The sequence below is a fragment of the Mus caroli genome, unplaced genomic scaffold (genome assembly GCF_978045245.1).
Source record: "Mus caroli unplaced genomic scaffold, Mus_caroli_1 scaffold_9, whole genome shotgun sequence".
Classification (NCBI taxonomy): Eukaryota; Metazoa; Chordata; class Mammalia; order Rodentia; family Muridae; genus Mus; species Mus caroli.
This window is the reverse complement of record NW_028227264.1, coordinates 99,968,295-99,984,625: the sequence shown is the minus strand read 5'-3', so window position 1 is coordinate 99,984,625 and position 16,331 is coordinate 99,968,295. Positions and strand designations below refer to the sequence as shown.

Genomic DNA, 16,331 nt, shown 5'->3' with positions numbered 1-16,331 from the left:
AGTCTGATTATTGGGTATCACACTGAATTAGCCACAGTCTTTTCTTCTGGCATCTGTTATTAGAGTGGTCATCGTTGCTTTCTTTAGTCTTCTGTAGTTTTATGGATTGTAAAGATTTGTGTCGTGAAAACGTGATTCAATTATCATAGATAGTAATCTTATCTAGGGAGGGGAGGTCCTTAGGAGTATAAAAGGAGTTTGGAGAGGCTTGGACAGCACACTTGAGAGAGCTGAGGCAAGCTACCAAGAGAGCAAAGGGTTCTCCTCTGCAGTCTGCCCTGGGACAGAAGGCTTGACAGAGAGGTGAGTGAACCACACCAACTAGTCTCAAGGACAAACAAATGTCTCCTAAGAGAGTTCTAGGTCTTCAGAGCTGTGATACAGTTCTTTCCCAAGATGTCAACGTAACACACAACTCTAGATATATTTGATTTTAAATAGTTCAATTTAGCAATTTATGGATTTGGGTGGTGGTTTTCGTTCTCAATATGTCTGTTAGTATGTTTTATCATCATCCTGTAAATTACAGAGATAGTCTGTATTGATTTCTGGAATCCAGGCCTTCCTAGGCAGCTCAATACAGTCTAGAGCTGGCTGTGGACTAGGCTATCATGGAAGTTGGGAAGATCCTCATACCTCTGCTTCTTGAGGGCTGGGATTTAAAGCATTTGTTTTTTTGTTTTTTGTTTTCTTTTTTTTTTTTTTTTTTTTTTCATTTTACTGTATTTTGTTTGTGACAATGGCCAACTGTATAGACTGTACAAAGTGTTATATTTTCTTTTCTATTCAAGTTCTTTACGTTGTGTTTTTATTGTGTTTCTTCAGCAGGCAGGTAGAGGTCAAAAGACTTTCATGGGTGAATTCTCTCCTCTGAATCTGGCACCCGGAGACTGGGCTCAGTTCACTGGGTTTGCGTCTTCTAATATTTGCAATATTTTCTTCTTTTTGAAACTAGGGGACTGTGTTTGGGTAGGAATCATTCTGAGTAGACCAGAAAGGTATTTAACTAGTTCTAAAATTTGCAAAACAGTTAGAAGTTACACCTCCATATACAGGTTAAATTCACACCTTTGTGGGTATATAGTGATCAAATTCAAATGTCTTGTTTTTCCTAATCAAGTTCTCAGGAACTCTTCCCTATTGTTTAGTGATGCAGTATGCTGAAACTTTCATATGTATTTTCAACATAAATTAAAATTTTGTTTTCAAATCAGGTATGCTGGATCCAAGGCCCGCCATGGCTGACAAAATAGACATGTCTTTGGAAGACATCATTAAGCTGAACAAGATCCAGCAAGGACATCACCGCAGGCCTGATTCCCGGGTAAATCGAGATGCTGGGCCAAAGAGGTACCGGCCCACCATCACCCGTGGTGGCAGGAACAGGCTGGCACCATACCACAGAACAAAACAACTTCCAGACAAGTGGCAGCAGCACCTATTCATTGGAGACTTGAGGGGTCAAACCCACGTGGATACTGGTGGGAAGCTGTTCGTGTCAAATCTGCACTTCGGAGTGTCAGATGCTGATATTCGGCTACTCTTTGCTGAATTTGGAACGTTGAAAAAATCTGCTGTGCACTATGATCGCTGTGGAAGAAGTTTAGGGACAGCACATCTGCACTTTGAAAGGGAAGCAGATGCCCTGAACGCCATGAGAGAGTACAATGGCACCTCTTTGGATGGCCGCCCTATGAACATCCAGCTTGTCACCTCAAAGATTGATAGACAAGGAAGACCTGCACAAAGCAGAAACAGGGGTGGCATGAAAAGAAACCCTGGCTCTGGAGGATTAAGTGGTGCAGGCACCAAGAGATGGACACTTGGAGGCAGCCAGGGAAGAGAGAGAGGCACCAGCAGGAACTCAAAACTGCAGCAGGAGCAGCAGAAGCAGCAGCAGCAGCAGCAGGAGGAGGAGCAGCAGCTCCAGAAACAGCAGCAGCAGCAGCAGCAGCAGCAGCAGCAGCAGCAGCAGCAGCAGGAGCACCAGCAGCTATCTGCAGAGGAGCTGGACGCCCAGCTGGATGCTTATCAGGAAATGATGGACACCAGCTAAACAACTTAGCAAAGCTGCACAAGAACTGGACCCAGAGCATGGACTGTGATGCCTAGACTGAGGGTTGGCTAGTGGACCATGAACACAATGGTGGATTCCTCCTTTGCTTCTTTTTCTTTTCTCCTGTTTTAAAACGCCATGTAAAGTTCTTTCCTTCTCTCTTTCTTTTATTTACATTCTGAAATACACCTGTCTTGTACTGAGTTATTTTGTGGATCAATTGTAGTTTTTGCTTTAGTGAAGGTGGCATTTTCACCTTTGCCCTAATAAAATTGTGTGTAGAAATAAACAAGTAATACGACGTCGTTGATGAATGATTTTTGTGGAGAATGAGGAACTCTCACACATTTTGGGTCTCTCTGGGTCTCTTTGGGTCTATAGAGGAAATTTTCCCTAACCTAATGAAAGAGATCTGCCATGAAAATAAAGGCCTACAGAACTCCAAATAGTTTGGACAAGAAAAGAAATTCCTCCTGTCACTTAATAATCAAAACAATAAATGTATATATATATAAAAAAACCAAAACAAAACAAAAGAAAACAAACAAAAACATTTAGGGAAAAGTTCAAGTAACATAAACAGTCAGACCTATCAGAATTACACCAGACTTCTCACCAGAGACTATGAAAGCTAGAAGGCCTTGGTTAGATCTCATACAGACCCTAAGAGAACATAAATGCCGGCACAGACTAATATACACATAAAACTCCTCCATTAGCATAGATGAAGAGATAAAAATATCCCATGACAAAATCAAATTTGCACAGTATCTCTCTACTAATCCAGTCCTGCAAAGGTTAATACAGAAAAAATGCCAACACAAGGAGGGAAACTACACCCTAGAAAGAGCAAGAAAGTAATCTTCTTTCAACAAACCCAGAAGAAGATAGCCACACAAACATAAAAATAACATCACTGATAGATAACAGGAAGCACAAATCACTATTCCTTAATATCTCTTAAAGTCAATGTCCTCAATTCCACAATACAGAGACATAGACTATCAGACTGGACACTTACAGGGCTAAGCATTTTACAGCATAGAGGAAATAAATGTCCATGCCAGACACTTCCTCAGAGTAAAGGGCTGAAAAACAGTTTTCCAAGCAAATGGTCCCAAGAATGAAGCTGGGGTAGCCACTCTAATAATCTGATAAAATTGACTGTTAGTCAAATGTCATCAAAAATATCAGGAAAGACACTTCATACTCATCAAGGGGAAAATCTACCAAGAAGATACTACTCTCAATATTGAAAACATCTATGCTCCAAATGCAAGGGGACCCACATTCATAAAAGCAACTTTACTGAAGCTAAAAGCTCACATTTCACGTCAAATAATAGTGGTGAGGGACTTCAACACCCAACTTTCACCAATGGACAGATCAGGGAAACACAAACTAAACAGACACACAGTGAAAATAACAGAAGTTATGGACCAAATTGATTCAACAGACATCTATACAACATCTCATCCTAAATCAAAGGAATACACCTTCTCGCTGGCACGGCACCTCATGGTCTCTTCTCCAGAACTGACCATACAGTTGGCCACAACACAGAACTCAAAAGAAAGAAGACTGAGATAATCCCATGCTTCTATCAGGTCACTACTGAACAAGGTTGTTCTTCAGTAGCAACAAAAACACAGAAAGCAAACATACACATGGAAGGTGAACAGTGCTCTAGGATAACTCAACCAGAACTTACTTGGTAAAGGAAGAAATAAAAGACATTTTAGAATTTAATGAGAATGCATGTACAACATACCCAAACTGATGGGACATAATGAAAGTAGGGTAAGAGGAAAACTCACAGCTCAGCTCTGTGTGCCTCCAAAAAGAAAGTGGAGAGAGCATACACTAGCAGCTTAACAGCACACCTGAAAGCTCTAGAACAAAAGGAACCAAATAAACCCAAGAGGAGGAGAAGGCAGGAAATAATCAAACTCAGGGCTGAAACCAACCAAGTCAACACAAAAAGAACTACATAAAGAATCCACAAAACTAGGAGCTGGTTCTTTGAGAACATCAACACGATACAGAAAGTGTTAGCCAGACTAACTTGAGGGCACAGAGACAGAATCCAAATGAACACAATCAGAAAGGGAAAGGGAATCCCACGCATCCTATCTGATCACCAAGGACTAAGGCTGATGATCTTCAAGAACATCGTAAATAATAGAAAGCCAACATTCACGTGGAAACTGAACAACACTCCACTCAATGATTCCTTGGTCAAGGATGAAATAAGAAAGAAATTAAAGACTTTTTAGAGTTTAATGAACATGAAGCCACAACATACCCAAACTTATGGGACACAATGAAGGCAGTCCTAAGAGGAAAACTCATAGCCCCGAGTGCCTCCAAAAAGAAACTAGAAAGAGCATACACTAGCAGACTGACAGCACATCCAGAAGCTCTAGAACTAAAGGAAGCAAATTCACCCAAGAGGAGTACACTGCAGGAAACAATTAAGCTCAGGGCTGAAATCAAGCAAGTGGAAACAACATGAACTATTCAAAGAATCAACCAAACCAGGTGCTGGTTCTTTGAGAAAATCAACAAGATAGATTAAACCCTTACCCAGATTAACTAGAGGGCACAGGGACAGTAATCTCAGTGTGTCTCAGTGGCAGAATACTTGCTCGGCACATGTGCAGCCCTGGGTTAGATGCCCAAGAAAAAACACAGTTAACAGTGGTCTGTCTGCGTGAATCCCCTTTAAAGGACACTCTTTGTTACCCTGTCTGTTGCAGTCATAAAATCCTGTCAATTGTGACCATTTGTTGGGTTTGATTTTTGTTCAATTGTTCTTTTCTTTATTTCCTTTTTCATTATCTACTGGGAGAAGTTTAGAAGTGGTTTACTGAGTGATTAGGTGTCAAAAACTTTCCTTTAATTTAAAGTCTTTAATTTCTCCCTTGGGAGGCAGAGGCGGGCAGATCTCTCAATTGGAGGATATCTCTGCTCTACAGAGTTTCAAGGACAGATATCTCGAAAAAAGAATTTCAGAGATTTAATCATGTTAAGAAGGATGATCTGAAGTCATTTGAAAATAAAACATTTAGTCTGATTATTGGGTATCACACTGAATTAGCCACAGTCTTTTCTTCTGGCATCTGTTATTAGAGTGGTCATCGTTGCTTTCTTTAGTCTTCTGTAGTTTTATGGATTGTAAAGATTTGTGTCGTGAAAACGTGATTCAATTATCATAGATAGTAATCTTATCTAGGGAGGGGAGGTCCTTAGGAGTATAAAAGGAGTTTGGAGAGGCTTGGACAGCACACTTGAGAGAGCTGAGGCAAGCTACCAAGAGAGCAAAGGGTTCTCCTCTGCAGTCTGCCCTGGGACAGAAGGCTTGACAGAGAGGTGAGTGAACCACACCAACTAGTCTCAAGGACAAACAAATGTCTCCTAAGAGAGTTCTAGGTCTTCAGAGCTGTGATACAGTTCTTTCCCAAGATGTCAACGTAACATACAACTCTAGATATATTTGATTTTAAATAGTTCAATTTAGCAATTTATGGATTTGGGTGGTGGTTTTCGTTCTCAATATGTCTGTTAGTATGTTTTATCATCATCCTGTAAATTACAGAGATAGTCTGTATTGATTTCTGGAATCCAGGCCTTCCTAGGCAGCTCAATACAGTCTAGAGCTGGCTGTGGACTAGGCTATCATGGAAGTTGGGAAGATCCTCATACCTCTGCTTCTTGAGGGCTGGGATTGAAAGCATTTGTTTTTTTGTTTTTTGTTTTCTTTTTTTTTTTTTTTTTTTTTCATTTTACTGTATTTTGTTTGTGACAATGGCCAACTGTATAGACTGTACAAAGTGTTATATTTTCTTTTCTATTCAAGTTCTTTACGTTGTGTTTTTATTGTGTTTCTTCAGCAGGCAGGTAGAGGTCAAAAGACTTTCATGGGTGAATTCTCTCCTCTGAATCTGGCACCCGGAGACTGGGCTCAGTTCACTGGGTTTGCGTCTTCTAATATTTGCAATATTTTCTTCTTTTTGAAACTAGGGGACTGTGTTTGGGTAGGAATCATTCTGAGTAGACCAGAAAGGTATTTAACTAGTTCTAAAATTTGCAAAACAGTTAGAAGTTACACCTCCATATACAGGTTAAATTCACACCTTTGTGGGTATATAGTGATCAAATTCAAATGTCTTGTTTTTCCTAATCAAGTTCTCAGGAACTCTTCCCTATTGTTTAGTGATGCAGTATGCTGAAACTTTCATATGTATTTTCAACATAAATTAAAATTTTGTTTTCAAATCAGGTATGCTGGATCCAAGGCCCGCCATGGCTGACAAAATAGACATGTCTTTGGAAGACATCATTAAGCTGAACAAGATCCAGCAAGGACATCACCGCAGGCCTGATTCCCGGGTAAATCGAGATGCTGGGCCAAAGAGGTACCGGCCCACCATCACCCGTGGTGGCAGGAACAGGCTGGCACCATACCACAGAACAAAACAACTTCCAGACAAGTGGCAGCAGCACCTATTCATTGGAGACTTGAGGGGTCAAACCCACGTGGATACTGGTGGGAAGCTGTTCGTGTCAAATCTGCACTTCGGAGTGTCAGATGCTGATATTCGGCTACTCTTTGCTGAATTTGGAACGTTGAAAAAATCTGCTGTGCACTATGATCGCTGTGGAAGAAGTTTAGGGACAGCACATCTGCACTTTGAAAGGGAAGCAGATGCCCTGAACGCCATGAGAGAGTACAATGGCGCCTCTTTGGATGGCCGCCCTATGAACATCCAGCTTGTCACCTCAAAGATTGATAGACAAGGAAGACCTGCACAAAGCAGAAACAGGGGTGGCATGAAAAGAAACCCTGGCTCTGGAGGATTAAGTGGTGCAGGCACCAAGAGATGGACACTTGGAGGCAGCCAGGGAAGAGAGAGAGGCACCAGCAGGAACTCAAAACTGCAGCAGGAGCAGCAGAAGCAGCAGCAGCAGCAGCAGGAGGAGGAGCAGCAGCTCCAGAAACAGCAGCAGCAGCAGCAGCAGCAGCAGCAGCAGCAGCAGGAGCACCAGCAGCTATCTGCAGAGGAGCTGGACGCCCAGCTGGATGCTTATCAGGAAATGATGGACACCAGCTAAACAACTTAGCAAAGCTGCACAAGAACTGGACCCAGAGCATGGACTGTGATGCCTAGACTGAGGGTTGGCTAGTGGACCATGAACACAATGGTGGATTCCTCCTTTGCTTCTTTTTCTTTTCTCCTGTTTTAAAACGCCATGTAAAGTTCTTTCCTTCTCTCTTTCTTTTATTTACATTCTGAAATACACCTGTCTTGTACTGAGTTATTTTGTGGATCAATTGTAGTTTTTGCTTTAGTGAAGGTGGCATTTTCACCTTTGCCCTAATAAAATTGTGTGTAGAAATAAACAAGTAATACGACGTCGTTGATGAATGATTTTTGTGGAGAATGAGGAACTCTCACACATTTTGGGTCTCTCTGGGTCTCTTTGGGTCTATAGAGGAAATTTTCCCTAACCTAATGAAAGAGATCTGCCATGAAAATAAAGGCCTACAGAACTCCAAATAGTTTGGACAAGAAAAGAAATTCCTCCTGTCACTTAATAATCAAAACAATAAATGTATATATATATAAAAAAACCAAAACAAAACAAAAGAAAACAAACAAAAACATTTAGGGAAAAGTTCAAGTAACATAAACAGTCAGACCTATCAGAATTACACCAGACTTCTCACCAGAGACTATGAAAGCTAGAAGGCCTTGGTTAGATCTCATACAGACCCTAAGAGAACATAAATGCCGGCACAGACTAATATACACATAAAACTCCTCCATTAGCATAGATGAAGAGATAAAAATATCCCATGACAAAATCAAATTTGCACAGTATCTCTCTACTAATCCAGTCCTGCAAAGGTTAATACAGAAAAAATGCCAACACAAGGAGGGAAACTACACCCTAGAAAGAGCAAGAAAGTAATCTTCTTTCAACAAACCCAGAAGAAGATAGCCACACAAACATAAAAATAACATCACTGATAGATAACAGGAAGCACAAATCACTATTCCTTAATATCTCTTAAAGTCAATGTCCTCAATTCCACAATACAGAGACATAGACTATCAGACTGGACACTTACAGGGCTAAGCATTTTACAGCATAGAGGAAATAAATGTCCATGCCAGACACTTCCTCAGAGTAAAGGGCTGAAAAACAGTTTTCCAAGCAAATGGTCCCAAGAATGAAGCTGGGGTAGCCACTCTAATAATCTGATAAAATTGACTGTTAGTCAAATGTCATCAAAAATATCAGGAAAGACACTTCATACTCATCAAGGGGAAAATCTACCAAGAAGATACTACTCTCAATATTGAAAACATCTATGCTCCAAATGCAAGGGGACCCACATTCATAAAAGCAACTTTACTGAAGCTAAAAGCTCACATTTCACGTCAAATAATAGTGGTGAGGGACTTCAACACCCAACTTTCACCAATGGACAGATCAGGGAAACACAAACTAAACAGACACACAGTGAAAATAACAGAAGTTATGGACCAAATTGATTCAACAGACATCTATACAACATCTCATCCTAAATCAAAGGAATACACCTTCTCGCTGGCACGGCACCTCATGGTCTCTTCTCCAGAACTGACCATACAGTTGGCCACAACACAGAACTCAAAAGAAAGAAGACTGAGATAATCCCATGCTTCTATCAGGTCACTACTGAACAAGGTTGTTCTTCAGTAGCAACAAAAACACAGAAAGCAAACATACACATGGAAGGTGAACAGTGCTCTAGGATAACTCAACCAGAACTTACTTGGTAAAGGAAGAAATAAAAGACATTTTAGAATTTAATGAGAATGCATGTACAACATACCCAAACTGATGGGACATAATGAAAGTAGGGTAAGAGGAAAACTCACAGCTCAGCTCTGTGTGCCTCCAAAAAGAAAGTGGAGAGAGCATACACTAGCAGCTTAACAGCACACCTGAAAGCTCTAGAACAAAAGGAACCAAATAAACCCAAGAGGAGGAGAAGGCAGGAAATAATCAAACTCAGGGCTGAAACCAACCAAGTCAACACAAAAAGAACTACATAAAGAATCCACAAAACTAGGAGCTGGTTCTTTGAGAACATCAACACGATACAGAAAGTGTTAGCCAGACTAACTTGAGGGCACAGAGACAGAATCCAAATGAACACAATCAGAAAGGGAAAGGGAATCCCACGCATCCTATCTGATCACCAAGGACTAAGGCTGATGATCTTCAAGAACATCGTAAATAATAGAAAGCCAACATTCACGTGGAAACTGAACAACACTCCACTCAATGATTCCTTGGTCAAGGATGAAATAAGAAAGAAATTAAAGACTTTTTAGAGTTTAATGAACATGAAGCCACAACATACCCAAACTTATGGGACACAATGAAGGCAGTCCTAAGAGGAAAACTCATAGCCCCGAGTGCCTCCAAAAAGAAACTAGAAAGAGCATACACTAGCAGACTGACAGCACATCCAGAAGCTCTAGAACTAAAGGAAGCAAATTCACCCAAGAGGAGTACACTGCAGGAAACAATTAAGCTCAGGGCTGAAATCAAGCAAGTGGAAACAACATGAACTATTCAAAGAATCAACCAAACCAGGTGCTGGTTCTTTGAGAAAATCAACAAGATAGATTAAACCCTTACCCAGATTAACTAGAGGGCACAGGGACAGTAATCTCAGTGTGTCTCAGTGGCAGAATACTTGCTCGGCACATGTGCAGCCCTGGGTTAGATGCCCAAGAAAAAACACAGTTAACAGTGGTCTGTCTGCGTGAATCCCCTTTAAAGGACACTCTTTGTTACCCTGTCTGTTGCAGTCATAAAATCCTGTCAATTGTGACCATTTGTTGGGTTTGATTTTTGTTCAATTGTTCTTTTCTTTATTTCCTTTTTCATTATCTACTGGGAGAAGTTTAGAAGTGGTTTACTGAGTGATTAGGTGTCAAAAACTTTCCTTTAATTTAAAGTCTTTAATTTCTCCCTTGGGAGGCAGAGGCGGGCAGATCTCTCAATTGGAGGATATCTCTGCTCTACAGAGTTTCAAGGACAGATATCTCGAAAAAAGAATTTCAGAGATTTAATCATGTTAAGAAGGATGATCTGAAGTCATTTGAAAATAAAACATTTAGTCTGATTATTGGGTATCACACTGAATTAGCCACAGTCTTTTCTTCTGGCATCTGTTATTAGAGTGGTCATCGTTGCTTTCTTTAGTCTTCTGTAGTTTTATGGATTGTAAAGATTTGTGTCGTGAAAACGTGATTCAATTATCATAGATAGTAATCTTATCTAGGGAGGGGAGGTCCTTAGGAGTATAAAAGGAGTTTGGAGAGGCTTGGACAGCACACTTGAGAGAGCTGAGGCAAGCTACCAAGAGAGCAAAGGGTTCTCCTCTGCAGTCTGCCCTGGGACAGAAGGCTTGACAGAGAGGTGAGTGAACCACACCAACTAGTCTCAAGGACAAACAAATGTCTCCTAAGAGAGTTCTAGGTCTTCAGAGCTGTGATACAGTTCTTTCCCAAGATGTCAACGTAACATACAACTCTAGATATATTTGATTTTAAATAGTTCAATTTAGCAATTTATGGATTTGGGTGGTGGTTTTCGTTCTCAATATGTCTGTTAGTATGTTTTATCATCATCCTGTAAATTACAGAGATAGTCTGTATTGATTTCTGGAATCCAGGCCTTCCTAGGCAGCTCAATACAGTCTAGAGCTGGCTGTGGACTAGGCTATCATGGAAGTTGGGAAGATCCTCATACCTCTGCTTCTTGAGGGCTGGGATTGAAAGCATTTGTTTTTTTGTTTTTTGTTTTCTTTTTTTTTTTTTTTTTTTTTCATTTTACTGTATTTTGTTTGTGACAATGGCCAACTGTATAGACTGTACAAAGTGTTATATTTTCTTTTCTATTCAAGTTCTTTACGTTGTGTTTTTATTGTGTTTCTTCAGCAGGCAGGTAGAGGTCAAAAGACTTTCATGGGTGAATTCTCTCCTCTGAATCTGGCACCCGGAGACTGGGCTCAGTTCACTGGGTTTGCGTCTTCTAATATTTGCAATATTTTCTTCTTTTTGAAACTAGGGGACTGTGTTTGGGTAGGAATCATTCTGAGTAGACCAGAAAGGTATTTAACTAGTTCTAAAATTTGCAAAACAGTTAGAAGTTACACCTCCATATACAGGTTAAATTCACACCTTTGTGGGTATATAGTGATCAAATTCAAATGTCTTGTTTTTCCTAATCAAGTTCTCAGGAACTCTTCCCTATTGTTTAGTGATGCAGTATGCTGAAACTTTCATATGTATTTTCAACATAAATTAAAATTTTGTTTTCAAATCAGGTATGCTGGATCCAAGGCCCGCCATGGCTGACAAAATAGACATGTCTTTGGAAGACATCATTAAGCTGAACAAGATCCAGCAAGGACATCACCGCAGGCCTGATTCCCGGGTAAATCGAGATGCTGGGCCAAAGAGGTACCGGCCCACCATCACCCGTGGTGGCAGGAACAGGCTGGCACCATACCACAGAACAAAACAACTTCCAGACAAGTGGCAGCAGCACCTATTCATTGGAGACTTGAGGGGTCAAACCCACGTGGATACTGGTGGGAAGCTGTTCGTGTCAAATCTGCACTTCGGAGTGTCAGATGCTGATATTCGGCTACTCTTTGCTGAATTTGGAACGTTGAAAAAATCTGCTGTGCACTATGATCGCTGTGGAAGAAGTTTAGGGACAGCACATCTGCACTTTGAAAGGGAAGCAGATGCCCTGAACGCCATGAGAGAGTACAATGGCGCCTCTTTGGATGGCCGCCCTATGAACATCCAGCTTGTCACCTCAAAGATTGATAGACAAGGAAGACCTGCACAAAGCAGAAACAGGGGTGGCATGAAAAGAAACCCTGGCTCTGGAGGATTAAGTGGTGCAGGCACCAAGAGATGGACACTTGGAGGCAGCCAGGGAAGAGAGAGAGGCACCAGCAGGAACTCAAAACTGCAGCAGGAGCAGCAGAAGCAGCAGCAGCAGCAGCAGGAGGAGGAGCAGCAGCTCCAGAAACAGCAGCAGCAGCAGCAGCAGCAGCAGCAGCAGCAGCAGCAGGAGCACCAGCAGCTATCTGCAGAGGAGCTGGACGCCCAGCTGGATGCTTATCAGGAAATGATGGACACCAGCTAAACAACTTAGCAAAGCTGCACAAGAACTGGACCCAGAGCATGGACTGTGATGCCTAGACTGAGGGTTGGCTAGTGGACCATGAACACAATGGTGGATTCCTCCTTTGCTTCTTTTTCTTTTCTCCTGTTTTAAAACGCCATGTAAAGTTCTTTCCTTCTCTCTTTCTTTTATTTACATTCTGAAATACACCTGTCTTGTACTGAGTTATTTTGTGGATCAATTGTAGTTTTTGCTTTAGTGAAGGTGGCATTTTCACCTTTGCCCTAATAAAATTGTGTGTAGAAATAAACAAGTAATACGACGTCGTTGATGAATGATTTTTGTGGAGAATGAGGAACTCTCACACATTTTGGGTCTCTCTGGGTCTCTTTGGGTCTATAGAGGAAATTTTCCCTAACCTAATGAAAGAGATCTGCCATGAAAATAAAGGCCTACAGAACTCCAAATAGTTTGGACAAGAAAAGAAATTCCTCCTGTCACTTAATAATCAAAACAATAAATGTATATATATATAAAAAAACCAAAACAAAACAAAAGAAAACAAACAAAAACATTTAGGGAAAAGTTCAAGTAACATAAACAGTCAGACCTATCAGAATTACACCAGACTTCTCACCAGAGACTATGAAAGCTAGAAGGCCTTGGTTAGATCTCATACAGACCCTAAGAGAACATAAATGCCGGCACAGACTAATATACACATAAAACTCCTCCATTAGCATAGATGAAGAGATAAAAATATCCCATGACAAAATCAAATTTGCACAGTATCTCTCTACTAATCCAGTCCTGCAAAGGTTAATACAGAAAAAATGCCAACACAAGGAGGGAAACTACACCCTAGAAAGAGCAAGAAAGTAATCTTCTTTCAACAAACCCAGAAGAAGATAGCCACACAAACATAAAAATAACATCACTGATAGATAACAGGAAGCACAAATCACTATTCCTTAATATCTCTTAAAGTCAATGTCCTCAATTCCACAATACAGAGACATAGACTATCAGACTGGACACTTACAGGGCTAAGCATTTTACAGCATAGAGGAAATAAATGTCCATGCCAGACACTTCCTCAGAGTAAAGGGCTGAAAAACAGTTTTCCAAGCAAATGGTCCCAAGAATGAAGCTGGGGTAGCCACTCTAATAATCTGATAAAATTGACTGTTAGTCAAATGTCATCAAAAATATCAGGAAAGACACTTCATACTCATCAAGGGGAAAATCTACCAAGAAGATACTACTCTCAATATTGAAAACATCTATGCTCCAAATGCAAGGGGACCCACATTCATAAAAGCAACTTTACTGAAGCTAAAAGCTCACATTTCACGTCAAATAATAGTGGTGAGGGACTTCAACACCCAACTTTCACCAATGGACAGATCAGGGAAACACAAACTAAACAGACACACAGTGAAAATAACAGAAGTTATGGACCAAATTGATTCAACAGACATCTATACAACATCTCATCCTAAATCAAAGGAATACACCTTCTCGCTGGCACGGCACCTCATGGTCTCTTCTCCAGAACTGACCATACAGTTGGCCACAACACAGAACTCAAAAGAAAGAAGACTGAGATAATCCCATGCTTCTATCAGGTCACTACTGAACAAGGTTGTTCTTCAGTAGCAACAAAAACACAGAAAGCAAACATACACATGGAAGGTGAACAGTGCTCTAGGATAACTCAACCAGAACTTACTTGGTAAAGGAAGAAATAAAAGACATTTTAGAATTTAATGAGAATGCATGTACAACATACCCAAACTGATGGGACATAATGAAAGTAGGGTAAGAGGAAAACTCACAGCTCAGCTCTGTGTGCCTCCAAAAAGAAAGTGGAGAGAGCATACACTAGCAGCTTAACAGCACACCTGAAAGCTCTAGAACAAAAGGAACCAAATAAACCCAAGAGGAGGAGAAGGCAGGAAATAATCAAACTCAGGGCTGAAACCAACCAAGTCAACACAAAAAGAACTACATAAAGAATCCACAAAACTAGGAGCTGGTTCTTTGAGAACATCAACACGATACAGAAAGTGTTAGCCAGACTAACTTGAGGGCACAGAGACAGAATCCAAATGAACACAATCAGAAAGGGAAAGGGAATCCCACGCATCCTATCTGATCACCAAGGACTAAGGCTGATGATCTTCAAGAACATCGTAAATAATAGAAAGCCAACATTCACGTGGAAACTGAACAACACTCCACTCAATGATTCCTTGGTCAAGGATGAAATAAGAAAGAAATTAAAGACTTTTTAGAGTTTAATGAACATGAAGCCACAACATACCCAAACTTATGGGACACAATGAAGGCAGTCCTAAGAGGAAAACTCATAGCCCCGAGTGCCTCCAAAAAGAAACTAGAAAGAGCATACACTAGCAGACTGACAGCACATCCAGAAGCTCTAGAACTAAAGGAAGCAAATTCACCCAAGAGGAGTACACTGCAGGAAACAATTAAGCTCAGGGCTGAAATCAAGCAAGTGGAAACAACATGAACTATTCAAAGAATCAACCAAACCAGGTGCTGGTTCTTTGAGAAAATCAACAAGATAGATTAAACCCTTACCCAGATTAACTAGAGGGCACAGGGACAGTAATCTCAGTGTGTCTCAGTGGCAGAATACTTGCTCGGCACATGTGCAGCCCTGGGTTAGATGCCCAAGAAAAAACACAGTTAACAGTGGTCTGTCTGCGTGAATCCCCTTTAAAGGACACTCTTTGTTACCCTGTCTGTTGCAGTCATAAAATCCTGTCAATTGTGACCATTTGTTGGGTTTGATTTTTGTTCAATTGTTCTTTTCTTTATTTCCTTTTTCATTATCTACTGGGAGAAGTTTAGAAGTGGTTTACTGAGTGATTAGGTGTCAAAAACTTTCCTTTAATTTAAAGTCTTTAATTTCTCCCTTGGGAGGCAGAGGCGGGCAGATCTCTCAATTGGAGGATATCTCTGCTCTACAGAGTTTCAAGGACAGATATCTCGAAAAAAGAATTTCAGAGATTTAATCATGTTAAGAAGGATGATCTGAAGTCATTTGAAAATAAAACATTTAGTCTGATTATTGGGTATCACACTGAATTAGCCACAGTCTTTTCTTCTGGCATCTGTTATTAGAGTGGTCATCGTTGCTTTCTTTAGTCTTCTGTAGTTTTATGGATTGTAAAGATTTGTGTCGTGAAAACGTGATTCAATTATCATAGATAGTAATCTTATCTAGGGAGGGGAGGTCCTTAGGAGTATAAAAGGAGTTTGGAGAGGCTTGGACAGCACACTTGAGAGAGCTGAGGCAAGCTACCAAGAGAGCAAAGGGTTCTCCTCTGCAGTCTGCCCTGGGACAGAAGGCTTGACAGAGAGGTGAGTGAACCACACCAACTAGTCTCAAGGACAAACAAATGTCTCCTAAGAGAGTTCTAGGTCTTCAGAGCTGTGATACAGTTCTTTCCCAAGATGTCAACGTAACACACAACTCTAGATATATTTGATTTTAAATAGTTCAATTTAGCAATTTATGGATTTGGGTGGTGGTTTTCGTTCTCAATATGTCTGTTAGTATGTTTTATCATCATCCTGTAAATTACAGAGATAGTCTGTATTGATTTCTGGAATCCAGGCCTTCCTAGGCAGCTCAATACAGTCTAGAGCTGGCTGTGGACTAGGCTATCATGGAAGTTGGGAAGATCCTCATACCTCTGCTTCTTGAGGGCTGGGATTTAAAGCATTTGTTTTTTTGTTTTTTGTTTTCTTTTTTTTTTTTTTTTTCATTTTACTGTATTTTGTTTGTGACAATGGCCAACTGTATAGACTGTACAAAGTGTTATATTTTCTTTTCTATTCAAGTTCTTTACGTTGTGTTTTTATTGTGTTTCTTCAGCAGGCAGGTAGAGGTCAAAAGACTTTCATGGGTGAATTCTCTCCTCTGAATCTGGCACCCGGAGACTGGGCTCAGTTCACTGGGTTTGCGTCTTCTAATATTTGCAATATTTTCTTCTTTTTGAAACTAGGGAACTGTGTTTGGGTAGGAATC

The 16,331-nt window shown here is 40.6% G+C and overlaps 3 protein-coding genes across 6 annotated transcripts; all 3 read left to right on the top strand.

The window, feature by feature from the left end:
- Positions 1–1,216: 1,216 nt before the first annotated feature.
- On the top strand, positions 1,217–2,056 carry LOC147002741 (THO complex subunit 4-like). 2 transcript variants are annotated; one of them, XM_085843418.1, is made up of 2 exons: positions 1,217–1,870; positions 1,988–2,056. In XM_085843418.1, the coding sequence occupies exons 1-2, from the start codon at positions 1,217–1,219 to the stop codon at positions 2,054–2,056; spliced, it is 723 nt and encodes a 240-aa protein (XP_085699544.1). The 2 variants fall into 2 exon arrangements, with proteins under 2 accessions (XP_085699544.1, XP_085699543.1); XM_085843417.1 differs by having other exon boundaries at positions 1,238–2,056.
- Positions 2,057–6,340: 4,284 nt separating this feature from the next.
- On the top strand, positions 6,341–7,171 carry LOC147002740 (THO complex subunit 4-like). Of its 2 annotated transcripts, XM_085843416.1 has the most exons (2): positions 6,341–6,994; positions 7,103–7,171. In XM_085843416.1, the coding sequence occupies exons 1-2, from the start codon at positions 6,341–6,343 to the stop codon at positions 7,169–7,171; spliced, it is 723 nt and encodes a 240-aa protein (XP_085699542.1). The 2 variants fall into 2 exon arrangements, with proteins under 2 accessions (XP_085699542.1, XP_085699541.1); XM_085843415.1 differs by having other exon boundaries at positions 6,362–7,171.
- A 4,284-nt stretch (positions 7,172–11,455) lies between these two features.
- LOC147002739 (THO complex subunit 4-like) lies at positions 11,456–12,289 on the top strand. Of its 2 annotated transcripts, XM_085843414.1 has the most exons (2): positions 11,456–12,109; positions 12,221–12,289. In XM_085843414.1, the coding sequence occupies exons 1-2, from the start codon at positions 11,456–11,458 to the stop codon at positions 12,287–12,289; spliced, it is 723 nt and encodes a 240-aa protein (XP_085699540.1). The 2 variants fall into 2 exon arrangements, with proteins under 2 accessions (XP_085699540.1, XP_085699539.1); XM_085843413.1 differs by having other exon boundaries at positions 11,477–12,289.
- The last annotated feature ends 4,042 nt before the right edge of the window (positions 12,290–16,331 follow it).